Source organism: Colias croceus, chromosome 3, assembly GCF_905220415.1.
Source record: "Colias croceus chromosome 3, ilColCroc2.1".
NCBI classification, from domain to species: domain Eukaryota; kingdom Metazoa; phylum Arthropoda; class Insecta; order Lepidoptera; family Pieridae; genus Colias; species Colias croceus.
In genome coordinates, this window is record NC_059539.1 from 9,052,012 (window position 1) to 9,073,570 (window position 21,559).

The 21,559-nt window shown below is 33.0% G+C and overlaps 3 protein-coding genes and 1 pseudogene across 3 annotated transcripts; 1 reads left to right on the forward strand and 3 right to left on the reverse strand.

Moving 5' to 3' along the window:
• The first annotated feature begins 160 nt into the window (after positions 1-160).
• Positions 161-10,521, forward strand: LOC123706092. The gene is made up of 3 exons (XM_045655235.1): positions 161-1,312; positions 1,537-3,507; positions 8,407-10,521. Exons 2-3 carry the CDS (start codon positions 1,538-1,540, stop codon positions 10,367-10,369), a joined length of 3,933 nt encoding a protein of 1,310 aa, XP_045511191.1. The 5' UTR covers positions 161-1,312; position 1,537; the 3' UTR covers positions 10,370-10,521.
• A 2,971-nt stretch (positions 10,522-13,492) lies between these two features.
• Positions 13,493-14,653, reverse strand: LOC123705989 (annotated as a pseudogene).
• Positions 14,654-14,806: 153 nt separating this feature from the next.
• LOC123705990 lies at positions 14,807-18,478 on the reverse strand. Its single transcript, XM_045655111.1, has 4 exons — positions 18,295-18,478; positions 16,930-17,229; positions 14,945-15,024; positions 14,807-14,845 (listed from the first exon to the last, which is right to left on the reverse strand). Exons 1-4 carry the CDS (start codon positions 18,476-18,478, stop codon positions 14,807-14,809), a joined length of 603 nt encoding a protein of 200 aa, XP_045511067.1.
• A 627-nt stretch (positions 18,479-19,105) lies between these two features.
• On the reverse strand, positions 19,106-20,034 carry LOC123706093. The gene has a single exon (XM_045655236.1). It carries the CDS (start codon positions 19,760-19,762, stop codon positions 19,106-19,108), a length of 657 nt encoding a protein of 218 aa, XP_045511192.1. The 5' UTR covers positions 19,763-20,034.
• Positions 20,035-21,559: the final 1,525 nt, after the last annotated feature.

Genomic DNA, 21,559 nt, shown 5'->3' on the forward strand with positions numbered 1-21,559 from the left:
AAAGTGGCAATTAAGCGGGCAAAACAATGAGTGTTATGTTGAAGGTGCGCTAGAAATTCTAGCCATAAGTCGTTAACTGCACACGACCCACGCATCTAACACTATATTAACGTTTAAAAGGATTAATAGAGGTCAGTACCGATTATTATAAAAGATTTGGAATACAAATGTATTTAGGTGTTTGTAATAAATAATAATAAACTCAAGATATACTTAAGCATAGTGTTATACATTCATAACATTAACTCGTGTGAGATTCTGTCAATTATTGTTAGTTACCTAAGTAGTATTTTTCTAAAAGTGATTTGGACGGAAAGCTTTCCCATGCCCGTGATATTTGTAATAATTTGCTTTATTTTAAGACAAATAACAGCTGTTCCTATATAAAGCTATTTAAATTATAAATTGTTATTACTTAAATGTTTAATTTAAAAAAAAATTAAGTTACATTTCAAATCGAAATATAGTTAACTAGTGTATTACAAAATTTATTAAAAATTAACACTCGAACCATTTATAGTAAATCAATTTAAATAATTAGCATACAGTTTTATAGCGTGCGGGCATTGTATTGTAAAAATATTTTATATTTTCTTTCATATCTCATATTGCATGCTGCACATTACATGTCAAGCCCTCAGTTGAGATTTCGTGTGATAGAGGTGACGTCTTGTGAATAGCAAAGTATTTTTTTAATCGGCATTACTAGTTTTATAGGTATTACCTACCTACCTACACGAAAGAAGAATAAAACAACAAATTGAGTTTGTTTATAGAAGCATCGCAGCCCATTAAAAGTTTAGGTACCCTGTAGTAAAGTAGTTAAAAATCATAATATAAGAATTAAGATCTGTTCTTTCGGGTGATCAAATAATTTATATCAAAGTCAAGTTTATAACACAATAGTGATAGTAGTATCTATTTATCATTTTCATAAACGATAAAAGAATTCACGCTTTCTTTAAATATATTTTGAGAAACTGTGGACAGTCCGGCCTGAATTTAACTTCGCCACTGCGCATGCTCTTCCCAGCTTCTGGTCCACCTCTCTTCATAAATCGCGGAGTCTTCGCGTCGACATGTATGCAGTTTTCAAAGATAAAAATCACAATTGAATTATTGTCAATAACTTTGGACACGAACTTCCAAAATGGTGCACTCTTATACTAACAAAAAAGCTTCGATTATCCCTGTTATATTTGTTTTAAAATGTATTGGAAACTACTGATGTTTACGTCACGTTAATCTTGTTATGTTTATGTCTCTTTATCCTACTGTGCTATCTGTGATGCCAAAATGCAAGTGATTTCATGTAAGTGTTATTATTAAGTTGTTTATTTTACTTTAAATACTTATAGAATAGGTATTCTTTTTCAAAAATGAGGGTAAAAATTAGCTATGTAGATTTTGGAATATTTAAATGTATAATAATAAGATAATATTATCATTTTTAATTTAAATAATTAGTCAAAAATAGTAGATCTTTATAAATAGATTCAAAAAGCAATGTCGTGTAAGCATATGATTAATTTTCAGAATGGTGATAACAAAGCTAAATTTGGAGCGAAACAGAAAGACAACAATACGTTTACGATACGTGATTCTACTTGCAATATTGTTCGGAAGCAGTTTTTGCTTACTTTTCCTTAGCAATAGTCCCCTTATTTTATTTGTCACGGAAGATCCACTAAAAACAGCACGAAGATCATTCCCTTACAACATTGTACATTCTGATGAAAGCTATACAATTAAAACTGAAGGATGTACGATACCTGGGCTGCAACCTTTTGATGACAGTATTAAAAAATTTATAGAACGGCCTAGAAATGTAAAAGTATGCGAAAATTCAAATACTTCACTATTAGATAAAAATCGAACACATATATGGATCGATTCAAAGAAACTTCGAAATTATAATTTAACTGAAAATGCCAATATTACTTGCTGCTACAAGTCTTTCTATCGACCTCTGGCTGTCGATGATGTCTCTTCGGCTGAAATCGATGATAGAGTAAAGTACAACGAATGCATTGAGTTCTCGACTAGTATAGAAGTTACTAATGAATACGTCAAAGTATCATGTGTTCATGAATACATCACTATTTTTGAACAATTTTTTGCATTTACTCCGAAGAAACCTCTTTTTAACCGAAATGATGATTTTATAGAAAATCCAACTGCATATAATGTAATAGTCATTGGCATTGACGCTATATCAAGGTTAAACTTTCATAGAACTATGCCGAAAACGTTGGGTTTTTTAAGAAAAAGAGGTGCCATAGAACTGTTGGGGTACAACAAAGTTGGAGATAATACTTTTCCAAACCTGATTCCTATGCTTTTAGGCATACAAGAGCAAGATTTAAGAAAGACTTGCTGGCCAAATACAAAATCTACGTTTGATAACTGCCCATTTATATGGAATTCCTTTAAAAGTGCAGGCTTTTACACAGCGTTTGGAGAAGACAGTGCCAGTCTTGGTACTTTTAACTTCGAAAAATTTGGATTTATTCAAAGTCCTACTGATTATTATTTGCATACGTTTATGCATGAAGCTGAAAAATACTCAGGCAATAATCGAGATTTCAATTCATACATATGTATGGGCAATAACTATTTTTATAATGTTCTTCTTGATTATATTGAAAATTTAACAAATGCTTTAAAGACATCAAAGTTATTTGGATTTTTTTGGGAAGTAACAATGAGCCACGATTATTTGAACTATCCAATGTTAATGGACGATAGCTATGAAAGATTTCTAATGTCGCTTGACGAATCAGGTTATTTAGAAAACACAGTTTTAATATTAATAAGCGATCATGGAATTAGATGGGGTGACATCCGATTTACAAAACAGGGTCGCTTAGAGGAGAGATTACCTTTGATCCACATTTTATTGCCATCGTCCTTTTATGAAAATTATCCAGTTGCGTATGAAAACATTAATTTAAACAGCGGCCGTCTGACAACACCGTTCGATATACATGCAACTCTTTTGGATCTCGTGAATTTGGAAGCTATTAGTAATTATAACATTAAACTCAGAAGTTCCACAACTTATTATAAAGAAAGGAGTATAAGCTTGTTTTTACCAATAATGAATAACCGTACATGCCAAATGGCGGGAATAGAGGATCACTGGTGTACTTGTAATAGAGGAATAAAATTATCAACTAAAAGTTCTGAGGGGCAGGATGCTGCCAATCATTTAACTTTGCATTTAAATATGCTCGTACGTAAAAATCCGAAATGCGCCAAACTGTCCCTTATGGAAATAATGGAAGTAACGGAAATGATTGTTGGTACTCCCTATGACAAAGAAGTTGGATGGCGCGAATTTTTAGTAGTTGTACGAGTTGGTCCAAGCAATGGTGTATTTGAAGCTACTATGCGAAAATATAATAAACACTGGCTTCTAACAGGAACTATTAGTCGGCTGAACCTCTATGGAGATCAAAGTCGTTGCGAGCATAATTATCAACTCAAATTATATTGTTTCTGTCAGTAAGTAGATAATATTTTAATTTATAATTAAATCTGTGATACATTAAACTTAGCTTAAAATATGAAATCATGAGATTGTATTGCATGTATGGGGGGGGGGGCTATGTTCATTTTAACAGGTACATGTTTTTATTTCATGTTGTACTTACTAGTCAAAAAAAAGTTTGCTCATAGATATGAATAATTAGTGCACTTGTGCCAAACATAGTAAGTAGGTAGTTAAGTGTGAGTTGATGATAAATTTCTACAAATGTACCTAGGTATAGAAATCTAAAAAAACATATCGTTCACACTAATAAGCAGTACTAGAGTTAACCATTACCTTCCGCTGTCTTAAGTCTAGTCTAGAATGTTTCTAATATTTTTTTATTCTTTAATCAATAATTACAACTGCTAGGTATCTAGGTACAGTCTAGTATTCATATCCTAGCGGCCTAGCCTGTTCGTTGTAGAGACATATTATCAATCATATCAATAATACTTTAACTATATCATATCATAATTATAATGAATGAGTTAAAAGTTGTGTTCTAGAAGGAATTGTTGCATATTATGAAGGAAAATCAATCTCTTCTCTTTAATCAAAATCTTCTAGTTTACACAATTATTTTACGATTATGTATGTGTTTTATAAAAAAAATTGTTGTGACAAACAAAATTATCATATAACTACCTAGGTAGACTCTATTTATGTTTCTATGTTTTACCATTTAGATAATATTACTACGTATGGAGGAGACACCACGAACAAAGTCAGCGCCAAGCGCGGCGGCCGCGGCGCGGGGCGCATTTTGTTGCTCTAAGTTTTAAAAATTATTATCTAGTTAGGTACCTACTTACCGATGAAAAGTTATTCCTTTGTACTTTTCCGTATTATTTATGCAATATCGTAACACACACGAAGGCATATTTGATGCGTTTCACTTTAAAACAAATAAAAAAGTTAAGCCATATGGCTTATGGTCAGCGGAACATAAGTGATGTAGGCGGTGTCGTCTCCATATGAATATCTCAATGCATTTTACGTAGAAACTATTTAGTATTCTGTGGTATTAATATGATTAAAGTAGGTAGGTAAGTATGATATTTTAATTCTATCTATCAATGAGAATGTTCAGTAAGTGGGCTTTAGCTTGTAATCTGTGCTGTAATAATCTGTGCTGTAACCTTTGGCTGTTGCTGAATATTCTCTCAATTTCTCAGCTCAAGAACACAGATAAATAAATGTTTTTTCGCGATTTCTGTTATTTCGTTTCGTATATTAACGGCGCTTTATTTAAAGGGCATTAGAATCAAAAATAAAAAACTAAACAGATATTATTTAGGCGTTTCTTAATTGTGTAAAAAATGCAGTTGGATTGCAGTGGAGAAACTCAATAGCATTTTTATTATTATTATATTATGTAAATAACTAGGCCTACTTCACAGTCCGTCTACTACAAGGTACTACGGAAGGTAGGTATTGATCAGCCGCGTGGATTCACTGGAAAGTGGAAACTCAACCTTTCAGCCAATCTTTCTATCTAGAAAATATAGTTAACTTTTAAAATTATTGATGCCTATTATTACCAGGACCTATTTTAAACTTTTTCCTAATCAGATTCATACTTACTGATAAGTATTACCTAGACGTTTAGGCTTATTTAGATCTTCCATTATAAGTATATACCTATTAATTCTATAGATTGTTAAAATATTTTTTGTATTTTTATAGCACTAAAAATATAATAAGTTGTTTTTTAATATGTAATGTATAAGTAGACAATAAATAAATGAATGGTCGTTTACTTGCAGTATTCATAGCAGTTGTTAAAATTTCGTTACGTAACTAATTAAATGTTAGTTTTCCAATTTTTAAATATAATACAACAGTAGGAACATATCGTTTAAGGAGGCAGAAGTAATAGGTCAAATACGTTACAAGGGCTCGCCAAGGCCCCTTGCAAAACTCGTGAAGCGAGATAAAATGGGTAAGAGCTGCAACATCTTCACGATCACACAAGACTTTGTGAATTTAGCTATTTCTGCTAAAAAAAAAAATGATGTTACCAATTTTACGGATGCACATTCTTATGTACGTTAACATGTATTTTTATAAAAGTATAATATACTAAATTGACGTGTACTTGTACTATAATATGTACTATACGTATTGGTAGGTACTTTATACAACTTGTACGTACGTTTTTGTTTCTTGTACGTCGAAATGATGTTACATATTATGTTGTTCAATTATTGACTCGGCCTAAACATACCTAATTGTTATTTCCGATTACTTTTCCGTTTACATTTTCTGACATATTAGACCGTACATTTCTCGAAAATAAATGTTAGACGTTGACGTTGTGATAATAATTTCAATACACATGAACCTATACCTATTACAAATGTGTTTTATTTATTCCTACGATATTGGTACTTACCTATCAATTCAATAATCTATTCTGTCTTCCATTTGATGTAGTTTTGATCATTTTATTTGAATGTGATTAAGTTCAAAATGAGTAAAGCTAGGTATATTATGCAATGCGGATGTTTTTGGAAAGCAAAGAAAGGATTTTTCTGTTTGTATGTGTGTCAGTCACGTAAAAACAACTGGGCATAATTTGGCTACATTTTATATGGTAAGTAAATTGTAAACAAAAAAAGTATGTTTTTTACTTACTTCGCTTTTTTACATTTCTTCCCTTTCACTGTTACATACCTACTCCAAAGCGAAACTTTAAATTTTAAAAAGATAATATAAAAAAATAATAGTTGGATACCCCGGGTCAGAATGGGATCATTTTTTAAATAAATCTCTTAAGGGTTGAAATAGGAGACGCAAAATTATTGTTCATGAACAAATAAATATCTATGAGGTTCCAATTGCTACAAACATTAGGTAATGTTAAAACGAATTCAATCATAATTGGGATTTATAAGTATAATGTTGTAAAAATTGTTACATTATGTAGTTAAATGTATTATAATATTTTGATGTACAAATGTAAAAAAATAAGTTGTTATAACTACTATCCTCTGCAAGCAGTAATTTAGTTACAAGAATAAAGAATAATAATAATTATTTTTACATATCTAGTCTTGAGTGTATCTTAAAGAAAAAAAATACTCTATGAATCCATACATTTTTATTAAAAGAAATTATATCATATCATACAATAAACTAAATCGGGTAGGTACCTAAGTCGGGTTTTCCTTCCTGACGCTATAACTCCAGAATGCACGAACCAATTTCCACGGATTTGCATTGGAAAGGTCTCTGGCTCCATGAGGTTTGTAGCAAAGAAAATTCAGGAAACATTTCAAAAGAAAAGTGGGATTACCGGGAAAATCTTTTTACACATACAGCGCCTTATGTAACATTTCGTTTGGTATTTTAACGTAAGGTGGCGAAACGGAGTTCGGCGGATTCGCTATCTACTATATAAAAATAAGTCGGGTTTTCCTTCCTGACGCTATAGGTAACTCCAGAACGCACGAACCAATTTCCACTGATGTCGATAATTCGCAGATAAACAAAAAAATAATACTTAATTAACATGCCCATTGCCCACCCTTTAGTTTCTGTGATCTGTGGCTGCTGCAATTGTTAAAGATTTTAATTCATCGCATAGAAAAGAAAAAAAATAGAAAAAATATTTATTTAAAAAGTTTTAATATAATACAGTTTATATAATACTAGCTTTCCACACGCGCAGTCAAAGAAAAACCCGCATAGTTCCCGTTCCCGTGAGATTTCCGGGATAAAACCTATCCTATGTCCCGGGGTAAAAAGTAGCCTATGTCTTTTGTCGGGTATCAAAATATCTCTATACCAAATTTCATGCAAATTGGTTCAGTAGTTAAGGCGTGATTAAGTAACAGACCGACAGACAGAGTTACTTTCGCATTTATAATATTAGTATGGATAATATATATTTATACATGTACCTAGTAACTATTCTATTTATATATTTTATATAAGTTTAATATAATAAAAATTTTAAGAACTATTCTCCAACTGCCACCTGAAACAGGGAACTTCTGAAAATCATCGCTGTATCTGCTTTACACATATGCATATTATGCTGAGAGGTCTCTTTCTGTACCAACTTTTTTAGTACCTAACATTTTAATTTTGATTATTAATATTTTTTTACCTTATTTTTGTTTAGTTTAAAGCTTAGTTAATTTAGCTTAGTAATTAATGATTTCTTTCTTTCTTACAGAATAAAATTACCTCAAATGTGTTTCTTGAAATTGATCTTTCTTCATCGCAATCAAACTATGATAATATTATAAATGCCAGACTGACGGTTAAAATAAATAATTAATTATGCATAATAAGTGAAATACAATGGATATGTATTACAGCTGGCAGAGTTTTGTATGTTATTATGTACCTACATATATTGTGAAATTAATTTCGAAACAGTACAAGCGTGGATAATGATATTGACCTTCTCATATTATCCGTAAAATTGTATTTTCATGCTTTGTTTTTGTAACATATAGATGATACTTGTCTTTGTAGTTTATCGATGACTCGGTATGTGTGGTGGCTATTTCATAATAGTAAGATAATATTTTATGTAAAAATGACTCACAAACTAAACACTATTTATATATAAAAAACACCTGTTTAAATAGAATAATTAGTCTACCTATACTAATTACTATAGTTATCATAAATATGTATAGTTAATATACAATTGATATCGTAAAATAAATTGATATGAAAGTTCATGTTTTGATGTAGGTAACGCCGGTAGAGATTAATGTTAATTTGTTCTTGCTCTATCTATGTCGTTATCCAATCAGCATGAGTGACACGTTTTATCCATTACTAATTTAATTTTCCACTTAATATTATCTGATATTTTTAACTTAGTAAAAACTTTGTGTTTTTCTTTTCAGTCTAAGTCGAATGGCTTACTACGGTGGCATGCCTGGCTCGATGCCGGTGCGTTTGCGCTTCTTGTTTCTTGTTGCGACGCTCTTTACTAGCGCTTTTTTTCTTTTATCAATTAATGGTATCACAAATATAATACTTCTTAGCAATTACGCTATAGTTCCATCACTGGACTCTTTCAATTATGATATTATGAATGAAGATAGATTTACAATACAGACCCAAGGATGCATCATACCAGGTTTACAACCACTTGATGAGAGTGTAAAACAATTTGTTAAATATCCAGATCAAATGAAACCGTGTTCAAATACATCAATAGCATTACTTGGAAGTAATAGAACTCATATCTGGATTAGAGAAGAAAGTGTCAGACATTATATCGTCGGTGAAAAGAAGCACTTAAAATGTTGCTACAGATCCTTTTTGCGGCCTGTGTCTATTAAAGATATAACTTCGTCAGACGTTGACGACCGGGTGGAATATCGCAAGTGCAAATATTTTTCCGATGTTATAGAAGCAAAAGATGAATTCGTTTATGTAGTATGCTTTGGAGGAATGGAAAAAATTTACCAACAATACTATTTATTTCCCTTAAACAAACATCACGCAAATGAAATAACTAAAAACAAAACAGCGTACAATGTTATGATTTTGGGAATTGATGCAGTATCAAGACTCAACTTTCACCGAACAATGCCTAAAACATTAGAATTTTTAAAGGCTAAGAATGCCGTTGAGCTCTTCGGCTATAACAAAGTTGACGATAACACGTTTCCAAATCTTGTACCCATGTTAATGGGCATCAAAGAGTCTGAATTAAAAAGAACGTGCGTTCCAAATCAGAGGTCTTCATTCGATAATTGCCCATTTGTTTGGGAGTGGTATAAACAGGCCGGTTATCATACAGCTCTGGGCGAGGACAGTGCCACACTTGGAACGTTTAACTACTTAAAAGTAGGGTTCACGAAAACTCCAACGGATTACTACATTCATACGTTTATTAATGAAGCGGAACGCAACGCTGGAAAAAACAAAGATTTTAATTCATATCTATGTATGAATGACAAATATTTTTATAAAGTCTTATTGGATTACGTTCAAGATCTATTAATAACTTTAAGATCATCCAAATTATTTGGATTCTTTTGGGAAGTAACAATGAGTCATGACTATCTGAACTATCCGATGGTAATGGATTTACCTTACGTAAACTTTTTTAAAAGTTTAGACGTACTAAATATTTTAGATGATACTATAATATTTCTGGTTAGTGACCATGGAATAAGGTGGGGTGAAATGAGAACTACAAAACAGGGCCGTTTAGAAGAACGATTGCCCTTTGTATATATTTTACTGCCATCTTCTTTTCAAAGAAAATATAGTGAAGCGTTTAGAAATTTGCAAACAAACAGCCGGCGCCTGACTACACCATTTGATATTCACGCAACTTTGAATGATCTTGTAGAACTGAGTCAAATAGAAAATTCACAAATAGAATCACGTATCAAACAGCCATACTCGGGAGATCGTAGTATTAGTTTATTTCTACCCATACCGACAAACCGAACGTGCTCTATAGCTGGAATAGATGACCATTGGTGTACGTGTCATCGTGGTCGAAAAATAACAACAAATAGTATTCAGGCTACAAATGCAGCAGCTCACATGATGAAAGAACTAAATAATCTTGTGCGCGATTATAAAGTTTGTGCCGGTCTGAATCTAGCAGAAATCATAGATGCAACAGAGATGGAAGTTGGTACAGCAGAAAAAAATGAACTAGGGTGGCGCGAATTTATGGTTGTAATACGTACAGAGCCTGGCAGTGCTGTTTTTGAGGGCACACTGCGGTACGACAACCACAGTTGGTTTTTAACTGGTACAATTAGTCGACTTAATCTTTACGGCGATCAAAGCCATTGTGTCAATAACTACCATCTTAAACTTTATTGCTACTGTATATAACTGTATTAAAATTTCTCATTATATTAGGGTAAAGGTTTAAACTATCTGTGATATTAGATATTTAAGATTGAAATATCCACTCATTATATACTTAGGTTTTGTGTAGAATGTAAATAAAAACACGATATTTTTTAATAAAAATTCTTTATAAAATCAAACGGACGCCTTTTTATATTAATTAATAGATATATATTAAAAGTGATGTATCTATCCATTTCATTTTCCCTGGCTGCTTATGTAGAGTACCGGTAGAAGAGAGGTTCCCGGAGCGAGCGAAAGTTGACTACTTTTTACTATAATCATCGTGATAATTACGTAGCGCGGTATGTAAGTAGGTACTTACTTATAGTTCAAAGTTTGAAAACATAGACAAACTTCAAAATATTACGCTGATTTGGCTGATTCTGACTGCTCCCAGTTTTAAAGGCTTCCGAATCTCAAAAGGAAAAACAAACGGAACCCTTTTAGGATCACTTTCTTGTCCGTTGACTGTCTGTCCGTTTATCCGTCAAGATCCTTTTTCTCCGGAACTCGTGAAGGATTGAAGGTAGGTATCAAGCTGAAATTATAGATATATTTAATATTCACGTCTACGCATAGACTTGAGTGTTCAATATAAATTTAATTACCGTAGCAGCTACCTACGGTCCCTTGAAGCTGTGAAAAAATCAAACTCATAAGTTACTAGCTTTCCAACCGAGTCGTCGCCCGCGTAGTCAAAGAAACACCCACATAGTTCCCGTTCCCGTGGGATATCCGGGATAAAACCTAGGTATCCTATGTCCTTTCTTGGGTATCAAAATATCTTTATACCAAATTTCATGCAAATTGGTTCAGTAGTTAAGGCGTGATTGAGTAACAGGCAGACAGACAGTTTCGCATTTATAATATTGTATAATATAAAATTATATAATACTAGCTTTCCGCCCGCGGCTTCGCCCGCGTTGTCAGAGAAAAACCCGCATAGTTCCCGTTCCCGTGGGTTTTCCGGGATTGCGTCATTTTCCCGGGATAAAAAGTAGCCTATGTCCTTTCTCGGGTATCAAAATAACTCCATACCAAATTTCATGTAAATTGGTTCAGTAGTTTAGGCGTGATTGAGTAACAGACAGACAGACAGACAGAGTTACTTTCGCATTTATAATATTAGTATGGATATATAAAATAATAAAATATATTACATAATTATTAGGGTATTTAGTATGGATAAGCCAACGCAATCATAAGATACTTAAGGAATAAAAATTATAGCATATGCTACAATTTTTCTCAAATTACGACAATTTCAAGGAATTCAAAAAAACCTACTTGTTACTTCCCGCGAACACACAGTTTTGAACTTTGGTAATTAACAACGTTTTACTAAATTTCAAAACTGTTTATAGCACAGATATAGGAAACAATGCTAAGAGCATAAATTTAAAGTTGCAACGTATTAAAAAACAAAAAAGAATTGTTCGGCGCCTTCAGTGCCCGAAACCGACTCGCACTACTATTTTACACGTAAGCTTTATTCATTCATGTCATAACTCATACCTATTACGTAGTATATTATTATTAGTCTGTGCTATTACCTATACGGAAAGTTTTGATGGCATTACTAAAAAATTGGAAGATGGAGAGAAATAGATAGCCAAGTGATTATATAATCCTTATTAATTTTATTATCTACATAATAGGCATGACGAAAGATTTTGAAATCTTCTTCCATAATGTGTGTATACGTTTACTATACAAGAAAAACCCTATATTTCGGTAATATACTTAAATTTAACGAAGATAAAAGCCATTTTTCAAAAAATATTTATTAACTGTGCCAAAACAGCTCGCAGGTGTCATGGCGTAGGCGTGACGTCACTCTTAAGTAAATACGTAGATAATTATTTGTACGCATTGCGAAGAAAATTAAAGAAATATTTATTTAATATGTGTTATAGAAACGAATTTCAAAGTGTATAAGTGGTGTGCAGTATTGCAGTGTGAATCCACATAAAAATAATGCTCAAAAATGTGTTAACTGTAATTATTTCAAGCGAGAAAATAATAAGAAATGATTGTATAAAGTTGGCGCGGAGAACCCCGAAACCACGTATTCGTGAATTCGCAATTATATTTCTGTTCTGAGTCGATAAAGCATACGTGAAACAATAGAAAATAAATAAAAATGCGTATTCTCAACATATTCATAACAACAAAATACATCTGACGTGAGTTGTTTACTTAAGCGTGACGTCACGCGTGTTTTAGTCAAAATGGCGAACTGCAGAATTTCAATGTTTTATTTTATTGATAATCTCATTAATCTTAATGTTTTTAAGATTTTTAAGTCACTGTATTTAATTTATTTATTATACATTTTCCCTTAAAAACACTAATACGATCATTTATGGATACTGTCGTCATGCCTATTAAAGCACAGTATTACCATATTTCCTATATTGTAATACTGTGGTTAAAGCGATTAAATCAAAGGCATGTTAAAAAGTTTTCAGTATTATGATTATTAGTTTGACAATAACCATATCAGTTATCTCATATCATATATTCTTTTAATAATAACTGCGTTAAAAACAACCGACTTCAAACTTGCACTTGCAACATTTACAAATACATACAAAAATGCTCATAAAATAAAAACTACTGGGCCTATCCGAATAAAATTTTTATGACACCATCCCGCATCGAACAAAAAAAGAATCACGTAAATCGGTTCAGAAACCTCGGCGTAATCGGTGTACATACATAAAAAAAACATACCGGTCGAATTGATAACCTCCTCCTTTTTTTGAAGTCGGTTAAAAATCTTAAAATATACTTATTGATGATGAGTGATGACTGATGACCGTCCCTTAATTATTATTAGTAGCAAAAAAATTAAAGTGTTGTCGTACATACGCGTGTGTGTGTGTGTGAGAGTGAGTTTGAGTGTGTGTTGTGTATGTTCGATTGTTTGAGATATTGTGTGGATAGGCGGTTCTTTATAATTATGCGTGATTGTTGATATCCAATCTTCAGACTCGCTGTACGGGTTACCTATTTAATTTTTCAAATCTAATAAGGTTAAACTACGAACGTTTAATACTTTATAATTTATTAATTTTTTTACATAATATGATTGATGTTTTATAGACTAGATTTTCTTATGGCATAAACAATTCCCCTGTCTAATAAGCTATTTATTTCAACTTTACTGTAACCAAGTTCTAATAAAACTTCCACTGTATGTTGAACATGTATTGTTTGTTGCTTTTTTCCACTTGCTTCAGCTAATGTTCTTGACAATCTAGGAGCAGGTTCTGGAGCAACTAAATTACCGGAGTAACACATGCATCTAACTCATCAAATATAGCAACCCATTCATCTTGAGTTTTAGTTAAAAATATCTCTTGGAATTTTTTCCTATTATGTTCTTCATCACCATATTGATTATAATCATCTTCCTTTAACTGTAAACCTTTGAGGAAATTTGAATAAAAATGAGGTTCTATTGCACCTACTGCCATAAACTTGCCATCCTTTGTTCTGTATGTATCATAGCAAGCAGATCCTCCATCCAATATATTTTTCCTTGGCTCTTGGTTCAAAAAAGGCAATTTTTTTGATTTGAAGAGCCAATTTGCGACATAGGCAGTACCTTCTACCATGCTTGCATCTATTTGTTGTCCTTTTCCAGACTTCGTTCTTTCGAATAGAGCCATCAAAATTCCTAATGCAGATATCATGCTTCCTCCAGCAAAGTCTGCCAGAAGACTTATAGAAGGTTTAGGTGGTTGTCTTAACATCGAGAGTACCCCTGATACTGCAATATAATTAATATCATGTCCTGGCTTATCTCTATAATAACCATCTTGGCCAAATCCTGAGAACCTTGTATAAATAAGGCGAGTATTTTCTTTTATAAGGACTTCAGGACCGAGACCAAGTTTTTCTAATACTCCTGGCCTATAGCTTTCAATAAGGACATCTGATGAAGCAGACAATTTCTTTACTACATCCACACCTTCTTTTGATTTTAAATTTACAGATAACATTCTTTTCCCAGTACTCATAATATCGAAAGGTGATGGTTCTATCTGTAATTAGAAATTAGAAATGTTTAGAATAAATTAGTATTCTCTGAATAAAGGTATATAGGTGAATGCACACACAAATAAATTTAAAGAAGTTAGTTAGTTCCAAAATTACTACGGACTAATAAATATTTATAAAACTCTCAACTGTACTTACTTTAGAAACTGGGGCCAAACCAATCATTTCTACAACTTTTATGCCTTTCAAAGCCATATTTTTCTGTACTTTTTCAATACTTACTGATTTAAAACATGTATCTTACTAATTCAATGCGTGAAACTGTTTCAATTTGAAGTTACAAAGTCGACGAAGCTTCAAAAAAAAGACATAAATATTCATAAATTATAAGTAATCACCGGCCAAGTGCTAGACCGACTCGCGCACCGAGCCCTCGATGTCACTAATCTGTTGACATTTTTTTTTTTTTATATTAACTAATGTGACTAATGTTTAGCAATTTAGATTTGAGTATTCAATATTAATTTCAGTTTGATACATACCTACCTGTCCAGACAGACAAATGGACAACAAAGTGATAGTTTGAGTATAAGGGTTCCGTTTTTTTTCCTTTTGAGGTTCGGACCCTAAACACATACATGAATAGTTTATATTGTGATTTTAAATTTTTGTGTAGGTATATTATGCATTATTCATTAGATGGTAACTCAAGACTTAATAATAATTAACTGGTTTGTAAAGTATAGTATATTAGTATTGTTATACCGAGTCAAAAGCCAGATTTAAATAATGATTTCGGACAAGCAAGCGGTATCTTAAATCTAAAGTGTATGCCAACAAACCAACTTCTCTAGAGCATTTATAAGAAAATATCCAGCACGAAATGGCAGCCATCACTGTGTCTACCTGCCGAGCTGTCATAAATACTGTAATTTTAGTGTTCGATTAAATGAGTGCCGTGAACGCAATGGACTGCATTTGGACGATATTATTTTTAAGAAATAAATTCCCATATTATGCACTTTAATAATTAATAAACATTTTTTCAATACACCGCTTACTTTTTTTTTTATTCATCCACAAAATATAAACTTTCTTTTGAGACACCCTGTATAATGCACGCGTCAGCGAAGACGAATGCGGAAAGAGGAGACGTGGTCGTATTTACGGAGACAAAATACAAACCGAATAACGAAATTCTGAAGTCACTCAAGTTTGTCTATTTGCTCGACTGTTAAATCAGAAAAGCATGCATCAGCGTACCTAATCAATAATGGGAAGGAGTAGGGACTATGCTATTATATTATACTTAAGTGTGTTTGTTAGAAAACAGGTCACAAATTGCCTCCTTTTTTTTTTTTTTTTTTTTTTTTATTTATTTATTTATTTATTTTTTAATTTACATTGATGCAATCATAAACTCATTCGAGTTTTTCTGTGCACCATAAGCCCACAAACCGCTACATAAATGTTTTAATACTTATTATTAGTTCTTAATCCTAATGAGGGTACTTAGAAATTTTTTAGTGACGAGCGACATCGGTAATCTTGCTGGCCGTGTAAACATACAGTATGCTCCTTTCGTGAATCTATAATTTTGTATTATTTGTATTTGTATTTAGATAAAATTAGTTATAAGTTCTTAATATTTTAGAGTTATTAGAAGGTTTTTTTTTATAATAGTTTATTTATATTTACTAAAAAGTATTGCTTTAGTTTGAATTTTAGATTTTTGTGAGTTATTGAATCTCTTAAAGATATAGGTAGTTTGTTGATGAGACAGGGTACCATATAATTTAACGTTCTCTTCCCGTGAAGGTTTCTAAAAGATGGAAGTTTTAGCGTAGCGTTTGTGACGCTACGAGTTATTATATTATTATGAGGCGTTTTTTTAATTTTATTTATGTCAATATTAAAGAATTCCTCTTTTAAAAGTGTTAGATTAATTTTTTCATGTATCGGTATGATTTTACACAGTTCAAATAATTTACGATAGTCATTTTTATATTTAGCCTTAATGTTATATGGAACGATCGTTTTTAGTAGTCTTAATTGGAGTGTGTATATTTTGTCAAGATTGGTCTTACAAGTCCGTCCGTAGCTAGACAATCCATATGAGATAATTGATTCGGCTAGTGATTTGTAAAGCAATAATAAAGTTTTGTAGGGAATTTTGTGTTTAATTATCGAAAATTTAGCCAGGATACACCTCAATCTATCACACACTCCGTTAATATGTTCTTGCCAGTTCAGTCTGCTATCAATAGTAACACCCAAGTATGTTTGATAATCTACAATATCTATAGCGTTACAGTTACAATGTGGTGAGTTATTAAAATTCTGATTTCCGTGCAAGCATTGGTGTTCGTGAGCTATTAGTCTGGGTATATGGGAGCTTCTGTTCTGACTAGAGCTTATGTACATTAATTTTGTCTTATTCTCGTTAACAACTAGACCTGCGTCATGTGACCATCGTAACAATGAGTTAAAATCCTCTTGTAACTTCTCGAGTGCTTCGCTTACGTTGTTACCAGCAGCAACAAGACAAGTGTCGTCGGCAAATTGATAAGTCTCACTGTGTTTAATCACATTTGTAAGGCTATTTACGTACGTCAGATAGTGCAATGGACCGATGACCGAGCCCTGCGCAGTGCCCTCCGTAGCAATAACTATGTCACTAGTCGCATTACAGACTCTAACAGTGTATCTTCTATCGTTGAGGTAGTCCGAACACCAGTCCAATAGGTTGCCTCTAATACCGCTGTCATGCAGGCACTCTAATAGTCTCTCGTGACAAAGCGTATCAAACGCCTTACTATAGTCTATAAATACTGCTAGTACATGTTTTTTGTTATTTAAATGTGAATGGACGCTATCGGTAAACGCTGACAGAAGTTGTGTTGTGTTCTTGTTTGGCCTAAATCCATATTGATGGTTGGTTAAAATTTTATTATTTTCATAGAATTCATATATATGTTTGGCAATATATTTTTCAATAATCTTATCAATAGTAGGCAATATTGTTATCGGTCTATAGTTGGTATAATCTGTTTTTGATCCCTTTTTATAAATCGGTCGGACAATGCCGGTTTTAAGCACTGATGGGTAGGTACAGGTTTTTATACATAAATTAATTAAATTTGTGTTGACTGTTTGAATTCTTGTACATATTTTTTTTAAGTCACAGGCTCTAATACCATCTACCCCTGGGGCTTTATTATTGTCTAAGCTCATGATTATATTTTTGACTGCATCAGGCTTCGCGGGTTTTAGTCGCATAGTGACCTGGGCCGAAGTTTTGTATTGTGATTTATTAAGTAATGGCATTGAGCAGTTAGGAGTAATATTTTTTGTGCTATTTTTAAAAAATTGTGCAAAGTTGTTTGCGATCTGTTTATAAGACACGTTAGTTTTTTGAAATGCATTATTAATAGTATCATCAATCGACCTCTTAATTCTACCAGTGATTCGATTTAATATTTGCCATAATTGTCTACTATTATTCCCGTTTGCAATTATTTCTGATTTGTAATAATTATTTTTAGTTCTATTAATTAATTTATTAGCGTAATTTCTCGATTTGTTATAATTTTGCTTTAATATTAGGTTATTAGGATCTTTTATCCATTTTATAAATAATGTATCTCTATTCTTGCAAGCATTCGTAATTTGCTTGTTTATCCAATTATTATTGCGATGTGTTGATCGGTTTTTTATTTTAATTGTGTATTCAGATTTTTTATAACACTCCCGAAATTTTGAATTAATAAAGTTATATAATGTTTCTGGACAGTTAGTATCATACGATTCCTCCCATTGAATTTGCTCGAGATAGTTAAGAAGTTTTGTATTATTAATACAAATCTTTTCTTTGGGAACATCCTGTGTTCGTGTACCAATGCAAGCGAGTATCACCGCGCGATGATCGGCCAGTGTAGTACCGAGTGCCGCCGTGAATAAGTCTTGTGAGCGGGATCGTGCAAATATATGATCTATACAAGATTTACTTAGTTTGTCATTATTTAGTTCTAGTCTAGTGTGTACAGTGATCCCGCATACAAGGCCCATTTCATATAACATGTTGTTGTATTTATGCTTTACAGGATTTTCACTCTTAAGGTCTATGTTAGTATCGCCTAGTAGATATAATTCAGTGGTGTTAGGGAATTTTTTAAGTGTAAATTTCAATTCATCAATAAATAAAATTTTACTTAAGTTAGGCGGGCGGTATACCGCGCAAATGTTGGCAGTGTAGTTAGTGTTTGTGGTTATAGAACAAAAGATGCTTTCAAAGTATTTTGTTTTTGCGTTTATAATATTACACTTAAGATTGTTATTGACATATAATATTATACCACCGCCTTTTCTATAGTTACGAAGAGCTTTATACATTCGGTAACCGCTTATTTCATATAATACACTATTATTTTCTGATACATTAGCCTCTGTTAGAATTACAATATCAATGCATTTGTTTGATTTACTTAAAATTTGTTCAAGTGCGGTGAAGTTTTTTATAATCGATCGTATATTAATATGTATACATAATAAGTTGAGGTGGCTGTGAGGAATACAATTTAAAAAGTTATTGACATTACTACAATCATTGATTTCGATTATATCATTACACAAATTAGCCATTTTTATAGACAAAGAATAAATTTAAATTAATAATATAAGAGCAGAGACATGAAGTTTCTTATTTAATTATTCCTTGTTGTTAGTCAATGCATGTATATCTTTAATGGACCGTAGAGTAATAATTTTATCATTGTCTCCTTTGCGTGCTTTGATTAGTCCCCTTTTAAACCACACATATTTGTAGTTGAGATTATTTTTCAACTCCTGTTTGGCATTCCAGAACAATTGCTTATGATGCTTTGTCATGGCTTCGCGTACATAGACAGCGTTGTTGTTAGTTTTTTCGTTCGGAATTACTGCTGCAACTATTAACTTTGTATTTCTAGCTGCTGTCATCCATTTTTCCTTCACTTCTTCGTCAATCAGTTCAATTAGTATATTTGCTGTTTGCTCCTTCCGCCCCTGTAGTCTCCGTGCACTTTTGATGTCCTGTTTAGCCTGGTTAAGTTTATTTGCGATATTTTCAGTAATTAATTGAATGTCTTCCTTTGTTTGGTTTGGTATATTTGATATTTCGATGTATTTTCCTAGCTTCTCCTGTTCCGCCTCCTGTATCCGTTGTTCCAGGGCGCCGACACGTGTTTCAAGGTTGTTATTTTTATTTATAAGTTCTGTGTTCTTCCTCTCGAGAGCTTTAATTGTTTTTTTGAAGCCCTCGATGCATTCCATAGCCTCATCGAGTTTTGCGCTATGAAATTGCAAGGATTCGTGTAGCTGCGCCATTTCGTTTTTGATCGCTCTTTCTACGTCTTTTGAGATGTTACTTAGTAATTTTTTTGCGTCGATTTGAACCGGTGCATCACTTTCGTCATCGTCCTCTTCAGGCGTAATAATTGAAGTGCGTCTTGGGAGTTCTTGCTGGCATTCGTGACACGTCCACTCCAGATTGGGGGCCGCTTTTAGGGCAGTAATCTGTTTATTTGTTAGCCCCGCGCACTTTGGATTTAGATGCACAATCCGTTCACACTTGCAGCATTCTAGTCCCGGAGAAGATTTTGATAGGTTCCTTTTGAAGGAGTCACACTTAGACATTTTTTATTTTTATTACTGGGGGTAGATGTACTAGGCGTGCGTTATTAACGGTAGCCGGTTGCAGACTGACTTTACTAGGTACTATGATTTGAACCCTAAAGAAAATAAAAAAAATATGGGCTCCGATGAAACGAAGGATTGCACTGAAATACATACTTCAATGTGTTCAGTTATTTAAAGATTTTAGAAAACCTAAATACACAATAAAATATGTCACGCTATAATTATTATCATTCTCAATTATTTCAACACACTTGCTTAAAAAAATAAACATCCATATTGAAGTGTAGATCAATGATCATGTACACACTATACTATCACCATAACATCGATATATGGCCCGTTTTTGATTTTCCGAGTTGACTCGCGTTCTTGCTATGACGTCACGTTAGATGTAAACACAATAATAAACCCGGCACTGACAAGGACTATATCGTTGATGGTCTGCGCAAACGAAGGATTTTTGTCCCTGGCGGAGAAAAAAGTACGCTCCACGAATAAATCCTCCGCCGCGGATTTCCCGACTCCACACGTATACGTATTGCGGGGAAAAGCACGCTATGGAAGCGAATATGCTTCGTCTAGTCACCCGTGACCCGACACGAACACGCCACACGGCGTGTTCTATTCCTTTCGGGGATTCCCGCGTACTTTTATCCGGTCCGCTCCCTACTAGTCCGCGGTTATTCGGGGGACTTCTTGTACGCTGTACGTCTTATCCCTCATTTGCGAGCGGACAAAAAAGTCCATGGATTATTATTTATAGAAAACCTAGAAAACTTTTTTTTCTATCGATTTCGTTTCCCTATTGCCTAAAGTGTGTTTGTACTTCAAAGAAGTAACATAAATTATCTTTAATACCCATGTAGCTGGCCCGTGCCCATGGGCGTAGCTAGCCATGAGTTCAAGGTGGGGAAGCAGAATAAAATAATATGTACCTAACTAGCAAACTATACAGGTCTTAACTAGGTTAATTTTTTCATAAGAATTGGTTTTACACCATAAAGCACCCTTCATCGTTCGTTCTATGCTTGTTCTACTGTGTTGTTCTATGCAAAGAGAATACAAATACTACGTAAGTTCTATGACCTATGTCCCATGGTATACCCTGTAGGAAGTGACTTTGAAAAAAATAATCGATTTATTTAAAAATCGATATTTTCCTAAAAAAAACCTCGTAATTTCGATTAGGTAATCGTAATGTTTCTGTAAAAAAAGGCGTGTGGCACTCGGGGACTGCCACGGTAAAGCTATTGCATAGCATGCCTTCAAGCCACACCTCCGAGCACGTCGGAGTGGGGAGCGTGAGGTTTTTTCGTTACGGAATTTCTCGATTCGGTCCCCGCGCTCAAGGCCCACGATAGAAGCTATGTAATAGCTTAAAAATGTCTCAAGATAGAAAACGCCTATTTTCTCATAACTGCAGCGGTTTAACGTAGTAAATGAAAAATGTTTTAATACAGAAATTATATTATATGAAAAAGAAAC

What these genes read in the sequence shown, in the direction of transcription:
- LOC123706092 (XM_045655235.1), top strand. Translation starts at nt 1,538, where the DNA reads ATGGTGATAACAAAGCTAAATTTGGAGCGAAACAGAAAGACAACAATA. An exon ending in AAATTATATTGTTTCTGTCA is followed by an intron (nt 3,508 to 8,406) that starts GTAAGTAGATAA and finishes TTTTCTTTTCAG; the next exon opens with TCTAAGTCGAATGGCTTACT.
- LOC123705990 (XM_045655111.1), bottom strand. Translation starts at nt 18,478, where the DNA reads ATGTTATATGAAATGGGCCTTGTATGCGGGATCACTGTACACACTAGA. An exon ending in GGTGATACTCGCTTGCATTG is followed by an intron (nt 17,230 to 18,294) that starts GTACACGAACAC and finishes ATGTACTAGCAG; the next exon opens with TATTTATAGACTATAGTAAG. An exon ending in CCATTTGTCTGTCTGGACAG is followed by an intron (nt 14,846 to 14,944) that starts GTAGGTATGTAT and finishes AAATGTCAACAG; the next exon opens with ATTAGTGACATCGAGGGCTC.
- LOC123706093 (XM_045655236.1), bottom strand. Translation starts at nt 19,762, where the DNA reads ATGGCGCAGCTACACGAATCCTTGCAATTTCATAGCGCAAAACTCGAT.